General features: G+C 36.0%; 1 protein-coding gene across 4 annotated transcripts; it reads left to right on the forward strand.

The window, feature by feature from the left end:
- Positions 1-7,947: 7,947 nt before the first annotated feature.
- LOC110793614 (uncharacterized) lies at positions 7,948-19,962 on the forward strand. 4 transcript variants are annotated; one of them, XM_021998510.2, is made up of 15 exons: positions 7,949-8,117; positions 8,305-8,414; positions 8,926-9,016; positions 9,131-9,257; positions 9,349-9,529; positions 13,727-13,871; positions 13,958-14,048; positions 14,846-14,904; positions 15,004-15,081; positions 15,378-15,461; positions 15,835-16,022; positions 16,966-17,094; positions 17,330-17,402; positions 17,690-17,775; positions 17,994-19,962. In XM_021998510.2, the coding sequence occupies exons 1-15, from the start codon at positions 8,022-8,024 to the stop codon at positions 18,100-18,102; spliced, it is 1,647 nt and encodes a 548-aa protein (XP_021854202.2). In that variant the 5' UTR covers positions 7,949-8,021; the 3' UTR covers positions 18,103-19,962. The 4 variants fall into 4 exon arrangements, with proteins under 4 accessions (XP_056687351.1, XP_056687352.1, XP_021854202.2 ...); XM_056831372.1 differs by having other exon boundaries at positions 9,131-9,253; positions 9,348-9,529; XM_056831373.1 differs by lacking the exons at positions 8,305-8,414; positions 8,926-9,016 and having other exon boundaries at positions 7,948-8,117.
- The last annotated feature ends 1,235 nt before the right edge of the window (positions 19,963-21,197 follow it).

A 21,197-nucleotide genomic window follows, 5' to 3' on the forward strand; every position in this document is an offset into this window, starting at 1 on the left:
GTTGTTAACAACATCGTTCACCATTTTCGCGGAAAGAGGTGATTGATGTCTTTCAAAGGCTTTGAAGTGTTCTTCCCCACAGACGGCGCCAAATTGTTCCGGTGTTGTAAAGATGGAAACAATGGGCTTCGAATGAAGGCCCTTTTGTATGTGTTGAAGATCTTGCTTGTTTGAATGAGTGGAATCCGAATTCACCTGCACAAGAGCAAAGTCACTAGCCTCGGGGGTGTTTCCGAGGAAAGCCCCTCCGATGCCTAAGTAAGAATGATGCTCGGATTCTAGAGAGAAGTTCTCTAGAAGAGTAGTCTTAAGGCGGTAAATTGGACGTACCTTGAGGTGTGAGCCTTGGCGGCCTATTTATAGTGTTTGCATAATAAATGCCCATAGGTCATTTATTGTTATTGGGCCTTGGGCCTTAATGGATGGCTGAATAGCCATTGGTAGGTTTGATGTTGTTGTTTAGAGCCATTGGGCTTTGGACTTAGTGGCCCAATTGAGAATCAATTGGGAGCCCAAACAATAAGAAAAGATAAATGGATTGAAAACGACCATGTATATGTTAATGTCCAATATCTAGCTAGAATTATTGGCTAAAATGTGTGCCTTTTTTTATAACATTTTTAATATTAATTGCTGTTTTTGCTCGTGATGTTTTAAAACCCCACTTCACTTTAATTTTGTGGATCATGAATCATTATTTGGGTGGCATTTTTAATTAATTATTTTCTCTTATCTTAGAATAACATTTCCAATAATGATTGATTTTACTTTAGGGCAACATGGTTAAAATCTTCCTCGATCTAAATCATAAATTGTTACTATAAAACATGTGAAATCATAAGTAGTACAAGTAGCTCTTCTCAAATTAAACCTGTAATTATGAGGGGGAAAAAGTCACAAATAGTTAGTAATATAGCAAACGGATATTTCATGAAATACCCCCGAGGTTTAAGTTAATTCACCAGGTACCCTCGTTGTTTCAGTAATCTACCAGGTACCCCTCAGGTTTCATTTTCTCGCATGACTTAACCCTGCCGTTAAGTGGCCGTTAGAAAAAAAAATTTCACCAGGTACCCTCGTAATTTATTTCACCAGGTACCCCTGAGGTTTTTTAGATTTTCACCAGGTGCCCTTGTGCTTTATGGTAATTTCACCAGATACCCCTGCTCACCAACGGCTAGTTTTTTTTAAAAAAACTAGCCGTTGGTAAGCCTTCTCTATTTAAAGGGGGAGCCGCTGCAACTCTTCACTACAAGTTTCTGTTCTTCCCCTTAACCAACTCATATTTTCCCTAATTCCCAACTCACCTTCAAATGAGCTTATATTCTCAATCCCAATCTTCTTCTACAACGTATGAATCCTCATACGTTGTAGTTCCAAACAAAACATGCAACATATGTGGGAAAAAATTTGCAATAAGAAGTTCTGAAACAATGAAAAATCCTCAAAGGCTATATTACAAGTGTGACTTATGTGACAACTTCAAGTGGTGCAAGGGAAGCATTAAGCAACCACTGCCAATCAGAAACAACAGAGGTAGCACAAAGGAAGGAGAAATTGAAGAAAACAGAAGCTTGGATGAAGAAATTCACCAAATGAAGAAGAAACTCAAGCAGCAAAAGAAATTAATGCATGGAACTATCAATATTGGCATTGTAATGTTTTTTATTCTAGTATTTGTAATGAGAAAGTGAATGATGACATTTCATCAATAATATGATATTTCATTTCCGAATTAAGTAGCTTTACAAAAGTGTGCCCCCGACACGCAAAAACTTTAAGTGTAGCTCTACAAAAACTTGCTCCCATTGGCAAAAGATATACATGATAAGTTTAGCAAAAAGTTATGCATAAATCACAAAATCAAGTACGCTTCCTTTTTCCCTTACTTGATGCATTACGTTGTTGCTGTGAACTGGAAGCACCTTGATCTCCCCCTTGCTGTGAACCAGCTGCACCAGAACCAGCTGCACCAGCAGAACCAGAAGCACCAGCAGCAGCAGCAGCATCCTTCTTTTGCTTTGCTGTGGCCCCACCTCTGCATGTCCTTGCATTGTGTCCCACCTCCTTGCACTTACCACACCTCACAGTGCTATTTCTCTTTCCCCTTTTTGGATCATGTTTACCTATTTTTCTCAGTTTAGGGGGTCTACCTGATGCTCTCTTCATGGGTGGTGGGAGGATAATAGGAAGGTCAAAAGAAGGCCATTGGGTTGGGTCAGGCATGGGGTGTATGTGCTCTGAGTAAGTTAACTTGTATGCTTGCCCTTTGAAGTAGTGAGACACAAAATCAGTAGCCTCAAGTCTTTGGTGGTAAATAACCCTAAGGCCATGTCTGCAAGGTATGCCAGATATTTGCCATACACCACAACCACAAGTCCTTGCATCAAACTTAATAGGGTATTTGACAGCCCCCTCTTTCACTTCATATTCCCCTCCCCCCAGCAACTGTTACAGAACAAAACCTGGTGAAACTAGCCGTTGCTGAGCAGGGGTATCTGGTGAAATTACCATAAAGCACAAGGGCACCTGGTGAAAATCTAAAAAACCTCAGGGGTACCTGGTGAAATAAATTACGAGGGTACCTGGTGAAAAAAAGTTTCTAACGGCCACTTAACGGCAGGGTTAAGTCATGCGAGAAAATGAAACCTGAGGGGTACCTGGTAGATTACTGAAACAACGAGGGTACCTGGTGAATTAACTTAAACCTCGGGGGTATTTCATGAAATATCCGTATAGCAAATCATTGTTATATGTTGTCAATGAGTTGTTGCTCGATTGGCATTTTATTTGTATCGTCCGTGGTCGAATAGTGAATAAAAACATATTCGGTTAACGTTACCGTCACTATAAGAAATTATACTATTAACGACGGGAAATCCCGTCGTAAAAGGCCAATAATTGTTGATTAACGACGGAATTTCCTGTCGCGGACCCGTCATAAAAGGAGTCGTCGTTAATAGAAAATCTCGTCGTTAACTCGTCGCAAAAGACATTTACGACGGTTATTCCCGTCTTTCAGGGCCGTCTCCGGCAATTTGGAGGCCCTGTGCTAAAATACAGATATTGGGCCCATATAATTTTTTACGGGCAATTATTTAATGTAAAACATATAATTATTATATTAATATTTTTTTATTTATAAAAAATATAAAGTCAAATTAATAATATGGTTTAACGTTTTGTGTGTGATGGTTTGAGAAAATTGATGTAAAGGTTTAATGGACATGAAAAAAGCAAATAAAAAAAGGGGGCATTATAAGAATCGAACCCTGGTCTTGGCTACCACACTTATAATTCCTTACCAACTAGGACAAAGATTACTTAATGCATAACAAAGCAGCTGTTAAATATATAATATTTGTTATTGGGGGGTTTAACCAACATAATTTCTTTTTGGGGTCCCAAAATTTTGTGGCCCGGTGCTGGAGGTCCGCCTGGACCTCCCTTTAGCCGGCCCTGACGTCTTTGTTAGGTTGTTAGCCCCGTCGTAAAATCTTTTTACGACGGAATTTTTGATTGTCGTTAAAGATACAAATTCTTGTAGGGCGTATCTTTTAATAAAAATAAATTATAACACGTAAAAATTGAAGTCGTTATTGACGGTTGAACGAGTGAGTGAGCTTGATGGACTTAGAATCACTCGACTTTGTAGATAGTACACCTTGCAAAATACTAAGATTGTCCATGCCTGACAGATGTCGGCACTCCCTCATGTACGTAGTCATGTTGCAAACTTATAACCAGATTTAATTTCTAGAGTCAGTAAATATTTAGATTTACTGTAGCGCATATCTAGATTTATCCCTGAAGCTATCGGATTAAAAAAAGAAAAAAAAAGTAGAAGAATGTGATCCAAAATGAAATGAAAATTAGTAGAGTGTAAATGTGTAATTAATGTCACATTCCTTGTAATCTAAGATTTGGCGTGGATCACAGATTCACAGTGTAATTGTTAAATATTTTGATTAGAATATAATCTGGTAGATCACCTACCAAAGTTTTAGATCCCATGTTATTTTTAATTATAATTCTTCTTCTTCTTCTTCGGAAATGTATATCTAGTAGGTGTAGGTCCATCTTGTCTGTGATTAATTAATTAATTAGATAGTATATTCTTCAAATTGCATGGTCTAATTAATACTAAACCTAAAAATGCAGCTACCTAATTAACCATGGATTAGAGTTAGGAATTAATAGTCTGAATCAATGTGTTTGAATTGAGTAAAAGCAATGTATTACTGTCTTAGTAGTAGGGATTTCTTGATTAGAAGTGTCGACATAACACTATAGGATCGAATTATTGTTCTATCCCGATAAATTTGGATAATATAAGTTCATATATATGAGATAACGTGGTAATTGAGCTGAAAATTAGTGAAAGGCCGAAAATTGTTTAATTAGACAATTAGTTTACAAAAATGCATGAACTTCTTTCAAGAAAGTTTAATTTACTTCCTACAAAATGAGATTAGATTCCATCTTCAACTAAACATGTTAGAATATGTCTTGAATCGGTCAAACCCCAGACTGCAACACTCTAATACGGGAATCTTGTTGCCCGGTCAGCAATTCGGGGTCCAGGGGTGACGCATCCTGGTTTAGGGGTTCGGGGACGCAATGTGGTTCTCGATGGGGGTTCATGGCCAATGACCCCACATTATCTGTTATTCTACACTAGTGTTATCTATTTTGGGTCTATTTTCTGGGATTTTCGGCATCTGTCGGGAGTACTATAAATAAACTATTTAAGTCATAATCTAGTTGTATTCTGTAATCTTATTCTTTTCCTCATTTTTTCGAAAGTGTATTGAGTCTTATAGTCCTGGTTTGTGGGTGCGTATGAACCACAAGGGCAATATAAATTACAAATGGGAGTTGGGGATTCGAACCTGAGACCTATTGTACACATGCCCTCAGTCTTATCCACTAGGCCAAGACATCATTGATAGTCTTATAGTCCTGTTACATGTACACATGTACACTTTCAATAGATAAATGATAACCATCTTTTTCGAGGCGTTCTGTTTGACAACAAAACCTACATATGTGAGGATGACGAAAATTACAATTTCCACTAAAACTAGATATTTTTGCACTAAAAAGTTAGAGGATTTGGCATATTCATGTCATTAACTTTTTACTTCTTTTTACTCTTTTTCCGGCAAAGTATATTGTTTTCATACTCAAAACAATATAAAGTGTACAACTTTATGAAATTTCTTTTGTTTGATTATTTAATTATTTTAATGTTAATTTATCATGCTTATAATTAAACGTGCATGGTTGGTGATTATAAGATGCCGCATGCCACAATCAAAAGAAACTTTACCTATGCTTAATTATCTTAATTAGTTTAAAAACATCGAGTTAAAGAGTTGAAGGTGAAACTAACATAATCCTATTTCAAAATTATGGGCAATTCTTTCTTTAATTTTAAGCACAGATTTAAACATTATAGGCATGCTAATGTACTATGTATGATGTTAATTAAAGTACTCGATACACCCTTCAAATTAATTTATAATGCCGTGTAAGATGAACAGTCGTCAATGAAATCATCGAATTTGTTGTTAGACAGTACAAACGGGGGAGGAGGATAAATTAAGGATTTAAATCATTATCATTCTTTATCACTACGTCAAAATCTCATCAATAAATCAATCACTCTTTCACAAATGTATGTATTTCAAGAATTTGTAGTGGATGCTTCTTACGCAATTAACTTCTTTTGGCATTGAAAGCAGCAAAAAAAAGAATAACAAGTAGTGGTTAACTCTACGTAAGGCAAGGAATTAAATTTCCAAGCCTGTCGAGTCAACTTTACTTTCTCAAATTTCTCTTGAAATCTAAGCAAGGTACTCCCATTTTCAATTATTAAATTAATTAATTAATAAATATTAAGTTCATGAAATATATAATACGATGTACTATGTATTATTCATAAAGTAGGTAGCTCGTAGAATGCTGACAAAAATATATGTGTGCTAATAAAGCTGCATTATGCTCCATCTTTTAGTTTAATGAAGTATAGTAATAAAATTGCCCGTCTCTTTCTTCGTCTTTTAAATACCACATGTGTTTTATACTTCCTTCGTTGGACAAATATTGCACTACGATTGACTTTACACTTTCCAACACATACTTTTGACTCATAATATCTTAAATTGTGTATATGTAAAAATTATAAAAAAGTTGATATTTAGAAAATATATATAGATACAAATCTAACAAGATCCAACAGACTATAATTTTTCTTAGTTATGAGTGACAAAAAATGATCAAAGGTCTAGTATGAATTAATAGTGTAAAAAATAAGATGGTGTGATATACTTCAAAGAACAGATGAATTGCAATATATGAGTTTCTTTAGTGTTCGCTACCTAAGCTATATCTCAAGTAGAATAGGAAATGGGTTAACGGAGTGTGTAAGATGGCTCCAACAAACACAGGCTAACAAACAAGGCGATTTCTATCTTTATAATTTTGTATGTTTTGCAACTTAAGTGATTTATACGGAGTAAAAGCTAACCAGTTGAGCTCAATCAGCTCATATTGAGCCCCTAAACTCGTACGTAGTATTTGTTTTATTTTGTGAACTATTTTGTTTATGTAAAAAAAAAAAAAAAAAAAAAAAGCAAGTTGCAAAAATTGTGTGTTTTCAAAGATTTCTTTTAGGTAAAGTTTTAGTTCATATATATAAACTAATTAGATGCCAAATTGGTAGCTATTTGTCCGATTTGAAATGTTTATTTGTTTTTGTATTTTAGCTTACATTATATATATCGTACCAAATTATACAAGAAAGTAACTAGATGATGAAGATGAAGACAGGCACTTGCGCACTAGTAGAGAACACATAGATGCATGCATGCATTATTTGCGTGATGTGGGTTCAATTATACAAAAGCATATAGTAGGTGTGTAATAGACTACTAATATAAATTGTGTGGAAGTAGAAATAATCTAATATTGGATGGTACGTTTTGTTTTAGTTATGTCTAAATATGTCATTTATATATATTTTTTTTTTGGCGTGAATATGAATGATCAAGAAATACAATTAATTTGATATTAGAATAGGTCCATGCAGGCGTGCACACACGGATATTATAAAATCATCATCTGATGAAGTATATAAAATATTTAACTAAAAAGTTTCTTGTCTTAAAGTTATTACATAATCCGTAATTAATAAATCTTGAATAAATTAATTTAATCACAAAGTAGTAACATACAATTTTCTTACTACTAGATACACATTACGTTTTTTATATGCTTAATAATATGCTAATTTAATTTGACCGAAATATTGAGTAAATATATTTTCTATTATTAAATCGATTTAACTAAAATATCCAAAATTCATTTTTAGCAAATTATTATTGCATGGTATGTGTTATTTCCATAATCCTTAAACATATATATTTCACACACATAAAATGTTCATATAAAAGAATATAAAATAAAAATACTCAGGTTTACTGAAATAAGTCAAGATAAGTTGAAACAAGTAGACATATTGACTCACTTCCATGTACACTATGTACTATATTGGGTTGAATATTTCATAAGGGGTGGCAATTTCGTTGCGCGTTACCTTGTTAAGCTAATTCCGTTTGGTGTAGAACAAGTGTGGGTCAGTCTGTCACACGGAGATTTCCCCCTAGGTAATCTTGGACATTTTGTCCCTTCATTAATGCATTAGCTCAACTTTCCCCTAAAAAAAAATATAATCGGTACACTACATTATCCGATTATACCCGAACCGATTATACCCGATCCGTAACTGAACAATGACCCGATTTGACACCCCTAGACGGGTTGATATGTCGAAATAGCCATTGGGCCTGTCTAAGCAATATGAATAAGTATGAGGCCCAATTTAAACACCAGCAAACCCAAACAAGAAAAGAAAGACAATTGCACAAACAACCGGAAGTTATGGAAAGTGATTTGCAAACAACATACTGTAATAATTTTATCAAACTTTTCTGTAGAAAATCCCGTATGTATGAAATATGAACAAAAAAGGTCTTGCAATTTTGATGAGAACTCGTATGAAACCGAATTCACCCGTTAATCCCACTAAATTCCCTATTTCTCTTGCTACTACTGTAAGTTTTCTACTTTTATCCAATCAAAATTTTGCCTTTCATACTTTTTAATTCAACTTTTGTGGGTAGTTTTTTGTATGATTCAATTTCTGGGTATAGTTTCTTCTTCAAGATATGTTATTGTGTTACCAAGTGATTTTCTGCTTTTTCTGTAGCTGTAATTGTTGTTAATGTTGTGATTATGTAGAACAAAATGTTGCCAAATTCAGAAGGAAAAGAACCCACAAAACAAATTTCTGCAGAGGATGAAGACCCAGATTTTGATCAAAAGCTCAAAGCCCCAGTAAACCCTAAAAGGTCTTATCTTAATTATCAAAATATTACTAAGAATTCTGATTCTTTTTTGATGTTTTTAGGGGTTTTATACTGTTAGTTGACTAGAATTGTCAATTTGTCATAACAATTTGCGTTTTGTGAATTGAGTGAAATATTTGTAGCTCAAAATTTCGTGCAAAATCCATAGTTTTTGGTTCATTGTCTGAATTGGTTATTAATCTTATTATACTTCTATGTAGTTTATACTTCATCTGCCCCTAAATGAGTAGTATAGGTTGCTTAACCAACTTTTATGTTTCATAATATATTTTCAGTTTAGGATGTCGATTATCGTACTACATTTGATTATGGATATCAGTAAATATAACCAACAATGTTAAAGCCTTTATCCCAATAGGTTGGGATCGGTTGTATGAACAAAAAATTCTATCCCCGTTGGTCGTTGAAAAATAATAACCAATTTTAGTTTAGAATATCCGTGTTGCTGTTTATTTGTTGCATGGCATTGTGAACTATAACTTGTTAAATACAGACTATTTGAGCTTGTGCGGGAAAGAATGCACTCGGCCATATCAATGAACAAGACAGAAATTCAGGATACTGTTCTAAGTGACTTCTCTGAGGTGGTTTATATGTACTTTTCTCGTTTCTTCTGTGATATGTTGTACTTCATATTTTTATGGCTTCTTGTAGTTATTACTTGTGAGGCTTATCATTGTAATTGCTTTTCATATCAGGGTTATTATGGTCTTTCTAGTGAAGACCGATGTAAGTTACTAATGGTGCTTGGAAAAGATTACGATCTAAACAGAACCCATGTTCATGATCTTATGAAGCAGTATCTTGGCCTTCAGCTTCCTGCTGGTTGGTCCATTGACTTCGTACACAATGATTTTTGGTGCATTTGTTATTGCCAAGTGAAGAGGAGTTATTGATATTGTAAGCTGTTTGATAGGCGATAAAGGTGAAATTGGTGATGAGGATGACAGTTCCCTGTCCACTTTTTATCGGACTGAGAAGAATTTGAGGCATGCACTACAACCAACATATGAAGTTCTCTTTGATAGGTTGAATACCCATCCTGGAGGATTGAAATTTTTATCAGTACTTCGTGCCGATATTCTTTCTACTATCAGGTAAGAACATGGAGCTTATCAAAATATTCAGAAATATATTATTTTGCCGCATTCACTATTTATATGCAACTCACAAAGAAACTCAGGTTGTATAATCGCAAATCGTATTGTGATAAACTTGAGATAAAATGTCACGATGCATGGAAATACAACATGGCTACTCTTGTGGAAGATACTTGTCTTTCATTGGAGAATTTCCTTGGTTTGATAAAAGTTATTTCCTCTCCTCTCATCACCCTGGAAAGCGGTGATCATTGGTTCCTTTTCCATTTAATCCCAACATATATGAGTTGTGTGATCATTGTCTGTTGCGAAAATTCTTTGGCAAAGATAAAATCAAGACCGGAGAGGAATTTTGTACAAGTTTTGACATTCATGTTGAGGATGTAGGTAAAAATGCTATTGATACCGAAAATAACTATAGACAAGGAGAGGATATTACTTGATTGTAGATCTCATAAGAATAGCGTTGCATCGTGGTATGGAGGCCACCGCCTTAGAAGCGAATTTCACCACCCTAACGGTGCAGGCTTATAGTGACGAACGCCCCAAGGTTAACACAACACCTCTGAATTCTACACCCCGAACTTAAATGTTGGAATTGCTCAAGAACTGCTCAGATCTCGAATGCAGATATTAGGGTTTTGTTTAGGGTTATCTGTCTCTCCATACATCTGAATATTATATTATGTCAGGAAAATAATAATAGGGAGTATATGTCTCACAAGAAAAGGAAACAAAACAAGATGGGTTCAAGTCCTACCGGACCACTGGGCCAGTTAACCCAACCGGGCCCAAACTTAAAAAACCTCCGAATGCATTATATTTCCAACAATCCCCCACTAATGCATACGGACATGAGATCTAGAAATCTGAGCAGTAAATGAATAGCTTGGTACTTAAATGTTAGTATCCTAAAGGTTTGAACTAACACATAGTGGAGTGGGGTGTTCAACGATCTAGAGAGTGTCCAAAGGATTGAACTCCTAGATAATAGAAGGGACCCGACAACACATACCTTGCCATAGGAGCTTGAGCAATTCCGCGATATAAACGACATGACAGTCGTACACGAGAGACATGGTCTTTCGTACATGGCCGCGAATACCTTGGGATTCTAGTGAGCGCTCTAGTAAGACATACGCACATTCTTTCATAGAAGGAGGCCATCCCTTCACACTCACGTAGGTGTTCCACACGAACATTAAGAACATTTAAGTTCATCCTTCCATCTATACAACTCACCGGTCATCTCACGACACCACTAACTCGAATGGCCTATGTCTGTGAGGCTAGTTATATAGATCTTCTCATGACACCATTAACTCGAATGGCTTCGGTCTATGAGGTTAAGCAAGAACATCCGTATCTACAAGGGCATCTCATGACATCACTTAGGCAAGTGACCTCGGTCTATGAGGCTAGATACAAGAAAACCAACCAGAACATCTCATGACATCACTAACACGAGTGACCTCGGTCTATGAGGCTATCATACATATCAATGTTCATACCAACCATCTCACAGTTAGTCCAACTGGAAAGCCAACAGGAAAGCCAACAGGTCTATGAAGCTAACACATTAAGCAATGTATCCACCAGAACTTCTCACGACACCATCCAATCAAGAGGCCTAGGTCTATGAGGCTAAGCATATGTAGAACCTTAATCTCTAGCTCGTTATCATCCCCTAAGGATGGATCAACACATAGATTTTAAAACCCACTCCCCTCGGCGCGTAAAGCAAGAACCATGCTTCATTCTTTATATAAGGATCTGAATAAGTATTTTCTCACATACTCCAATTGTGTATCACATTCACAAGAAATGCTTCATTAGCTTATGTCTCACACAAGAATGTGTCTCAGATTACCACCAAACACATAGATCTTGGAAAACACACATATAAACTTGTGAATCAAAATGTAGATAAGTGGAGATCTTATTACCCCCACAATGAACCATCTTCCTTTAGATGTTGCGATCAATTATCTTCTTGACACATCAGATCCAAAGCAATGAACTCAACTTCATAATGGATATATATAGTGAAACAAACTCCTGGTATGCATCTTCACAAAATATTACAATACCACCTAGTGAAAAATAAATTCACTAGTAGTGTTGTGAGTGTACCAGCAAACACTGCAAAGCAACATCAAGTCGAGAGAAATTATCACTATGATAGGCTTAAAAACAAATTAGCATATCATTTTGAGAGTACTTTCTCAATAACTATCAACAATAATAGACTAGAACCACATTAAGTCTATACTGACTACTTAACATGATAGTTAAGCTTATCAAATATTTTTCTCTACATAATGAGAATGAGATTGTGTACCTTTACTCTTTATATATCGGTCTTAACACCAACATCACAACTGAATATCTCATCTCGAACCTCCATCTTGGCTCAAGGAAAACTTAGTTTCACACCTAACTTACTAGTTAGTCTCAAACGCTAATTCACCCCCACATGCATAATTATTCACCAAAAATAATATCATGCACAAAAATAATCACATAATAAACATATTATGTAAGTTAGAATTTGCCAAATAAAAAGTAGAGAACAAACTTCCCTGAGTTCTATGAAGCATGTTGGATCCACTAGTTAGACACGCACTTCAAAACTCCTCTTTGATGAGCGTTGCGTTCCACATTTTTAATCAAAACTTGATTTAATGATATAATGCATATATCTTTAGTTATAAAGAGCTCCTGCAAAGCTTGCCCAAAGTTAGCATTAACATCGTGATATCTTATACCTTACTTTCTGGCACCATGTCATCCGCAACCGAACAAGGCAGCCTTGAATAAATTGTTTGCAACCCAACAACTCAATTATGATAGAGCATGAACAGTCCAGATCACAAGTACCCTGTGGCATCGTACAGAGCCACGGCATTGTTGTGGAGTCCACTGATTACTCCCATACGCTTTAAGCCACAGTGCGTCCACAACAACGTTTTTCAGTAAAACCACACCAACTTGATGAGAGCCATTCAATATCAAAATACTCCTAAGGAGGAGTTTGAATCTGCAAAGTCCAAATCATAATTGGAAAGAAAAAAAATAAATTCCCTGCACATATTAGCACAGCTACTCTACTGTCTGCTGTTGTATCGATCACTAACTGCTACCAGCAATGATTCTCGTCAAAAAAATTAAGTCAATCCCCCTTAATGCATGCACTTGATTTTATCGTAGTACCCCCAAGGCTCCAACAACAGACGTTATTATCACAATGGAGTAAAAAGGCTAGGCCATCCAAACTCTTTACCTCTGTCCCAATTCTTATCCTTTAAAATAGCGTATCAATTTCCATACTTTTGCTCCAATGAATACGACTTGGATATTGGTTAGGAGTAAAGATCGATAGACATATAGTAACTACGGCCACAATATTCAAGCATAGAGATTCCACCAAAACCCGCCGCTAGCGGCAAGTCCGAATTTGGGGAACTGACATAAAATTAAATATTTTTACCGCAATTGAAATCACATATGAGACAAAATCGATCGTCAAACATATATGGTAACAAAAAAAATTCGCTTCTAAATTGTAGGTAAAAATGCTGTTGATACCGAAAATAACTATAGACAAGGAGAGGATATTACTTGATTGTAGATCTCATAAGAATAGCGTTGCATCGTGGTATGGAGGCCACTGCCTTAGAAGCGAATTTCGCCACCCTACCGGTGCAGGCTTATAGTGACGAACGCCCCCCAAGGTTAACACAACACCTCTGAATTCTACACCCCGAACTTAAATGTTGGAATTGCTCAAGAACTGCTCAGATCTCGAATGGAGATATTAGGGTTTTGTTTAGGGTTATCTGTCTCTCCATACATCTGAATATTATATTATGTCAGGAAAATAATAATAGGGAGTATATGTCTCACAAGAAAAGGAAACAAAACAAGATGGGTTCAAGTCCTACCGGACCACTGGGCCAGTTAACCCAACCGGGCCCAAACTTAAAAAACCTCCGAATGCATTATATTTCCAACAGAGGAGATTAGTCCCTGGAATATACAAAAAAATTTATTGGCTGTTAGATTGTGGTGCAACTTTGCACTTGTCTTGTTACGATGACAAATTTTATTTTGCTTCACTAGCTTTTATGCTATTGGTAACAAAGACATGAAGAGGTACATAACCTCTGTATATTGGCCTTATCACCTTTATAGGGAACACAACACCCCGTCTTTGCGAGCACTAGATTCCTATTTAAAGGAGAAGCTTATCACATGGCTAAGTCCAGCTGCATTGGAGCTTCACCGCATAACTTGGAATGATCCTGCTTCTTTATTGGAGAAGATTGTAGCTTATGAGGTTTTATTATCTTCCTTGGATCTTTTAGTTGGTATTTTTAGTGCTGGTTGTTTGACTAATAACAATCTGGTTATTTTGGTGTAAAGGCTGTTCATCCTATCAGCAGTCTACTCGATCTTAAGAGGAGACTGGGAGTAGGCCGTCGATGTTTTGGGTATTTGCATCCTGCAATTCCTGGTTGGCCCCTCTCCTTATGTTAACCTCCTCCCTTCCCCCCAATTGTCCTTATACTTATGACCGCCGAGAAACTGCTTGATTATAACTTTCTTGAATTCATGAGTTGACTATATGGCTGGTCCGGTGTAGTTCTGCTGGTTTCCTAATAGTGTATTCTGTATATTGTGAGAGCATATGCAGTTGTTCTACCGCTTGATATGTATGCAGTTTTTCTTTTCTTTCTTTTTTTCAGACTGACGTTTTTTTTTTCTTGCTCCTCCTGAATACTTCTTTTATTTTTTGCTGTGTTGTTGTACACTTCGCCTGTTTCTATGCCCTCTTTTGTGTGTGGTTGTCGTGTGTGTGTTTGGGGAGGGGTGTTAGGATGATTTGTTTTTGCTGTATGCTCACTTTCAAGCGTCAATATTTTGACTTGTACAATCTCGATCCAAACCCAGAGGCTAGGTTGGCATCTCAAGTTACCTATTTGAGAGAGACGTGTTTAATGTTTGTGACTAATTGTGCTTCCACAATTCTTCTATGTAATAAGTTTAGCTGTCAATTGAAATGGTGTACGTGGTTGTGACTGTATGTTTTCAGCATCGCTGGCGATAGTTTCTATTTGTTGCTCAACCATTGCTATTATGGACAATAGGAAATTTATCCTGTAATGATGTTAATTTTTGGAGATGATTTTTTATGCATGGAAATATTGAAGTTTGATTATTGAATTTAATTTTCTGATTTTTAGTTTTTGAAACATAATAATGGTAGTAGTTTAATTCAAGCTAATTCTGGAAAGAATGTTCATATTTCAGGTGAACCTCTTATCTTCATCGAGGTAGCACTATTAAAAGATGTTGCTCAGACTATACAGGTTCCATTTTTATTTTGTTGTTTATGCAAATTTCAACATCTTTAATCAGTTTCTTCCTTTTTCCGTGGCTATTTTATTGATGCTTGTTAAATATTTCAGGAAGTTCTTTGGGATGATCCTCCAATACTTGAATGTGATGCAACTTGCGCACTATTTTACTCAATCTCATCTAGTCAGGTAAATAGCTTTACCTGCCGCACATTTAATGGGCTTTTGTTTTGAAGAAAATAAATGACATGCTCCTTCTACACCTTGCTTTCTTCTGCTCTTCTTTGTGAGGTTGAGTTTACGTAACCTACTTTCAACATTGTCTCTTAATACTTTAGTTTCCATTATCTCCTTATGCCCTCTAGGGATGGCATGTGTAAAACCCATCCTGTTTCTTATCTTCAAATAATTTGTATGTTTATTTATACCTATCAAGTCTTGTTCTTCATGCCTTAATGAGTTAAGATTCTTCTCAAATTTGGCAGCCAGGCTTGACAGGGATTAACCTGGGAAAGTTCCTTATTAAACGTGTGATTGAACTGGTTAAACAAGATATGCCACAGATATGTGTAAGTATTTCTGAATTCTGTACCCTTTGTATTTCATCATACTGATGGGATATTTCTGTTTTTCTCCTTGGTTAAAATTTTCATCCAAGCACTGGTTTTGCAACTCTATGTAATGGTGGAGCTTATGCATTGACGCACATACTGCATCCAGGCTTATCTCTGTTCTGTCTGATGGAGAAATGATGTTATAAGAACAATTCAAATTAGGATGACCTGCCTTTTGAGATTCTGTATGTAGCCTTTAATAATTGATGAGGTCCTTTGGTTAGTGGTGCTAAGCTTAGTGAGCCCTGCAATGATAGTGTATAAAAAAAATTTAAATCATGTGGATCTGATTTTGACAGTTTTTTGTTTTTTCTGCTTTATTGTGAAGACATTTGCAACACTGAGTCCGATCCCTGGGTTCATGAGATGGCTGATATCAAAGTTGGCATTACAATCTAAGCTTGCAGAAGCAGACACTTTAGAAAGGTCATGTTCTTCCAAGGAAACTGCTGGTTCTGCGTTCAGAGAAGATGTTCTAACAACAGAGGAAGAAAGTCAAGTCCTGGATAAACTGGGGTGAGTTTGTATTCAATAATGTGCAATGTGAAAACCGAAAACGGGAAACTAGATGTTCCTTTCGCAGCTTTTTAATATGCAATTATGCATGTGTGGGTCCTGCTTCGAATGAGGTATTCATGCTAGAAGATAACACCAATATTTTTTATTGAAATATGAGGATCTGAGTTTCATTGAATGAGGCAACTTCTCCACTAACGTGTTTGATGTTGTGGATGCATGGCATGTTATATCATAAGAGATATCATTTGTGAACTTTATTCTTGTTTCAACTCTAGGTCATCACATTCCGTATTCTAAATTTGAATTTCATTTAGTGTTAAGGACATGTAGGAAAAGTCGTGGGTTTTTCTTCCCCTTTGATCCGGGACGTTTAAGGTGGGAGAGTAAGGGTTAAATAATCAAAATGGTTCTTAATACCTGTTCGCTTCCTTTCCATGAAGTAGAAGATGGTCGTCCCCCATTGTCGTCCCGTTATCGCTTTTGGGTCAATTGGAAACAATATCTCTGCAATTGCAGGGGTAAGGTTGCGTACGTCCGACCCCCCCTTACCTCGCTTCTTGCAGGAGCCTCTTTGAGGCATTGGGGTAATGATATGATGATGATGACTAAAGAAGGAGTTCAGATTTCAGAAAAAAAATCCTGCTTTCCTCTCCTTCTCTAATCCTGTCTTACTGTACTATTCTGACAATGGAAGCAGAATATGTTGCCTTGCTACTCTTTAATCACTCTTCAATATTTTGAATAAGCAATGTATGTTATGTTTTAGGCTATGCTAACCAATCCTGGAAAAAATTTGCCTTGAAAATGCCTGACGTTGATGAGATTGTTGCCATTGCTTTTCTTTGTTGTGATTTTTTCAGCCATATTTGGTTTTGTTTCACTACTATACCGAAAAACTCGTTAGAATCTTAGACTGGTATTCTGACTTTGTGAGTTGCAGGGTAAGTACATCCAGGAAAAATGGCATCGAAGTGATACTGGAGTTACTGAAATCTCCAAACCATGAATGGAGCAAATCTGATGAGGTTTTATCAGTGCTGAAACCTATTCTGCTGCGACTTTGTGCCAGGTACTTAGATGCGAATGTAGGATTCTGGAATCTTCAGAGCATTTGACGTAATGAGAAATATTATTGTAGTGATAAAACATGAACTTACCTGATCTGGTAACTCTGCAATTCTGCATGAATGATATTATAGCAAATCTGTGTTATGTCATTTCATGAGGTGATCATAGATGTAGGCAATCAACGTAAGTTGTTCATTTTTGTTTATTTTTTAATGAATCTCTGTTTCATTTTACAGGTATCTTCTTCAAGAAAAAAAGAGAGGGAAAGCTCTAGATGCTGTTGCAAACTTCCATTTGCAGAATGGGGCGGTATGTTCTAGACGCTTGAACTTAATTTTCCAGTAGCTGGTTAATTTTGATAATGAAAGTAGGAATCCTTTCATATTTTCAATATAAAAAACAATTGTTGCATTATCACTTGGAGAATGAACTAGTGCCTTTTTTCTACTTCATTTTTAATTTTCATCATTTAAAACTAATTTTTCCTTCCTTTCCAGGTTTTAGAGTTTGAACTTTGAAGTTCAATGTGCTTTTATTTTATTTATGTTGAATTTATATTCTGTGCATTGATATTTTACCATGCTACTATGAAACAGATGGTTGAGAGCTTAAACTGGATGGCTGACCGATCGGAGAAAGGACTCTCACAAAGCAGTGGCATCATGGTAAATTATATCTACAGGTACAATTATATCATGTTTTTTCTGTGCACATTCATTATGAAAATTATGAAACCTTTAATGAAGAGAATTTTGTTGTGGTCTATTGAAACGTTTTTGCAATTAAACTATATTTAAAGTATGCCCTAACCAAATGGAGCCTTAACTATGTACACTTATCACTTATGGTCCTGCCATCCTAACCTCTGTACGCGCCTGAAAATTTGCAATGGTTCTGCAGATTGGACAACATTGAAGGAAATGCCCAGTCGTATTTCAGTTCGGGCCGCGTTAGTGCTGCATCGAATCTTTGGAGACTTGTAGAACAGATTCAGCTCGCGCCGCGTTAGTGCTGCCGAATCTTTGGAGACTTGTAGAACAGATTCAGCTCGGGCCGCGTTAGTGCTGCATCGAATCTTTGGAGACTTGTAGAATAGATTCAGCTCGGGCCGCGTTAGTGCTGCACCGAATCTTTGGAAATGCCCAGTTGTATTTTTAAAGTATACTTACTTAATCGGATGAGTGGATGTGGTCAAAACATTCTCTAGAATACATATTCCTTATTTTATTAAGAAATTTTAATTCTGAGTAATTAAGTGAAATACTATGCTTAAGGTTATAATAGTATGTATTTCAAAAAAATTAATATAATAATCCTATTAAAATAATACTGTGTACTCCCGTAATTTTTTTTTTTTTAAAATAATACCGTGTACTTTTAGAGTTTTATGATAGACGAAAACGAATATCAAGGTAAGACCGAAGGTTGAAATGGAGGGATAAAAAATGACAGACTTTTAGAATTATACTTCCTCCATTTTTTTTATTATTGCACCGTTTTCCTTTTTCGGAAGTTGCATATTAATTGCATCATTTCCTATTTTTAGTAAGTTTACCTACTTGAAATGACATTTCTATCCTTATATGGGTGGTGGGGACCAAACTCCACTTGTTCTTTACATAAAAACTTGTACTTAATCACATGGGTATTTTTGTCAATCTCTCACCTTTTACCTCATTTCTTAATTCTTGTGCCCAATGTAGATGGTGCAATAATAAAAAAATGGAGGAAGTATCATTTTTTAACGCAAAAGTTGGGATATTATAGATAATTAACCGTAGACCCAGATAAGAGTGTTTTACAAAACGGCTTACAAACGCAAAATTAAGAGCTTTATTCTGATTAAAACAATTTGCATTTTATTGAAGACAAAACAGTTACTCTATTTTTTAATTTTGTATTAAAGTTTCCTTTTTTAATTCTTTTCTCCTTTTCCCCTTAATATTGGAAGAAAAACAAAAATCGGGGTCCCAATCTGCCCCTTGACAGTCTTTCTTTTTAAACCTTTCCTCGTATAAAAATTCCGGTACTTTACCTAAAATCAAAAACTTAAACCCTAAAAGTCCCTAATCCTAAAAATCCGGCGACGAATTCGGCAACGAAGTTTTTTCAATGGCGGAAAATAGGTTGCTACAAGATTTCATGGCCGCTAGAGATGTGGTTGAGCAAGAATCTGCTCTCTTGATAACTGCGCGACAAAACTGCGCGACAAAATCTGGAGAACGCTAGAACCGAATTCAACATTCAATTGAATGGAATGATCGAAAATGGGTTGGGCGGAGCTTTAAGCTTTGCGACGATTCGGCGGTGCTGCCACGGTATGACATTATGGAGGGCTGCAATGAATGAGGCCAAGGATGCAATTATACTCTTACAATCCCAGGAACAAGAAAATCGTATGCAAAAGGTCGAAGCGCGGTTCTTTATCCAAATGTTAAAGGCAAAATCATTGTTGGTTGATTCCATTGCCGGTGCGAACGTCATTCTAAGGCTGATGCAGGAATACGGGTGGAGAGGTACTGCGATAATACCTCCAAATGTCCAGAATCAGGATCAGATAACGATTTTGCTAGAAGGAGCCCACCAAGATGAAACCAACCACCAAGATGGAGCCCAACGGTCCAGGAGACTGCGTAGTAGAATAGTACACTACTGAAGCCTTGATATTTTTCAGTTTTGAGAATCAAACACTCTCAGATTTTAGCTGTTGATATTTTTCAGTTTTGTAGAATCAAGATTTTAGCTGTTCTGCTGTGAATAAAACAGTCTATTCAGATTCTTTTCTTTTATATTTTCTTGCTTGTTCATCAATTTGCAGATGCTTTTCATTTTGTTCAAGTTCCTCTTCAGTATTGGTATAATTCTCTCACTTTGTTCTTTAGTTCATACTTTAATTACGAGTGATTATTTTTTGGCTTATTTTTCATATGTACGAGTGATTATTTTTCATACTTTAATTGTTTGTTCATTTCCTCCCATTCATACTAAATGAGTGCAATTCATCTTATAAATATCTACTATATTTAAGAGTGTTAGACTACAATTTTGGTTTGTTGTAATCAACCAAATTTAAAGTTTTATGGAGTACAAATCATGCATGAAGCATGTGAGATATGTGTCAGTTCTTGTAGTATGAAATAAGTTTCCTATGTTTCTACTTCCTGATGATTATATATCACAATTCACAATATGTTGATCATGAGAACACCTGTTTATATCCAAGGCCTTTAGTATTAAGTAGTCAGCAACTTATTCATGAGATGAGGCATTGCTTCACCCGTATTCCCAATCCCTGAATACATTCTTTTATACATTTTTTTCGTCTTCTTTGCTGTACATTGATGCTATCAGTATCTTTTATTCAAGATTGTCTCCTGCTGTTTTCTAACTGATGTAGAAAAGGTGTTAAATTTGCTGTTGAGAATCTGATGCGTACACATGTTTCTGAAGCTGGTGAACTCCATGCTTCTTCAATTCTTCTGTGGATGAGATTTGCGAGGATAAATCGGTTAGTTAAACATGTCTACTTTATATGATATTCCTCTATAGTGTTCATTGTTATGGAGTTCTTTGGTCTAATAGTCCTCTTATATTGATGAAGCTTATTTGTTTCCTTCGTCACTATTGCAGAATCATTAAAAGAGGACCTCGATACTCTCACTAAAGTGCAAACATCACAGAGAAGTGAGATGAACTTGATAGGGTTGACCTCTCCCTCCTTCCCTCCCTCTTTACAATGCATTGTTGTGTGTGGATTGGAAGTTCTTCTTTTTCCTTTTATCCGTTAAACAAGAGAATCTAGAATTGATATGCAATGTTATTTTCATTTAACTAACCATTCCCTTTGTTCTTTCAACTTTGATGCTTTAAGACATGCATGCCTGTATTCCAGAGGCTGATCTTTCATGGTATTAACTGGAAATTCATCAGTTTCTCATTGATATAGGAACTAGTTATTGTTCAATTATAAGAATGAGGCAACTTCTCCACTAACGTGTTTGATGTTGTGGATGCATGGCATGTTGTATCATAAGAGATATCATTTGTGAACTTTATTCTTGTTTCAACTCTAGGTCATTACACTTCCGTTTCTAAATTTGAATT

This window comes from Spinacia oleracea, chromosome 6 (genome assembly GCF_020520425.1).
Source record: "Spinacia oleracea cultivar Varoflay chromosome 6, BTI_SOV_V1, whole genome shotgun sequence".
Lineage (NCBI taxonomy): Eukaryota > Viridiplantae > Streptophyta > Magnoliopsida > Caryophyllales > Amaranthaceae > Spinacia > Spinacia oleracea.

What these genes read in the sequence shown, in the direction of transcription:
- LOC110793614 (XM_021998510.2), top strand. Translation starts at nt 8,022, where the DNA reads ATGAACAAAAAAGGTCTTGCAATTTTGATGAGAACTCGTATGAAACCG. An exon ending in GCCCCAGTAAACCCTAAAAG is followed by an intron (nt 8,415 to 8,925) that starts GTCTTATCTTAA and finishes TGTTAAATACAG; the next exon opens with ACTATTTGAGCTTGTGCGGG. An exon ending in TCCATTTGCAGAATGGGGCG is followed by an intron (nt 17,403 to 17,689) that starts GTATGTTCTAGA and finishes ACTATGAAACAG; the next exon opens with ATGGTTGAGAGCTTAAACTG.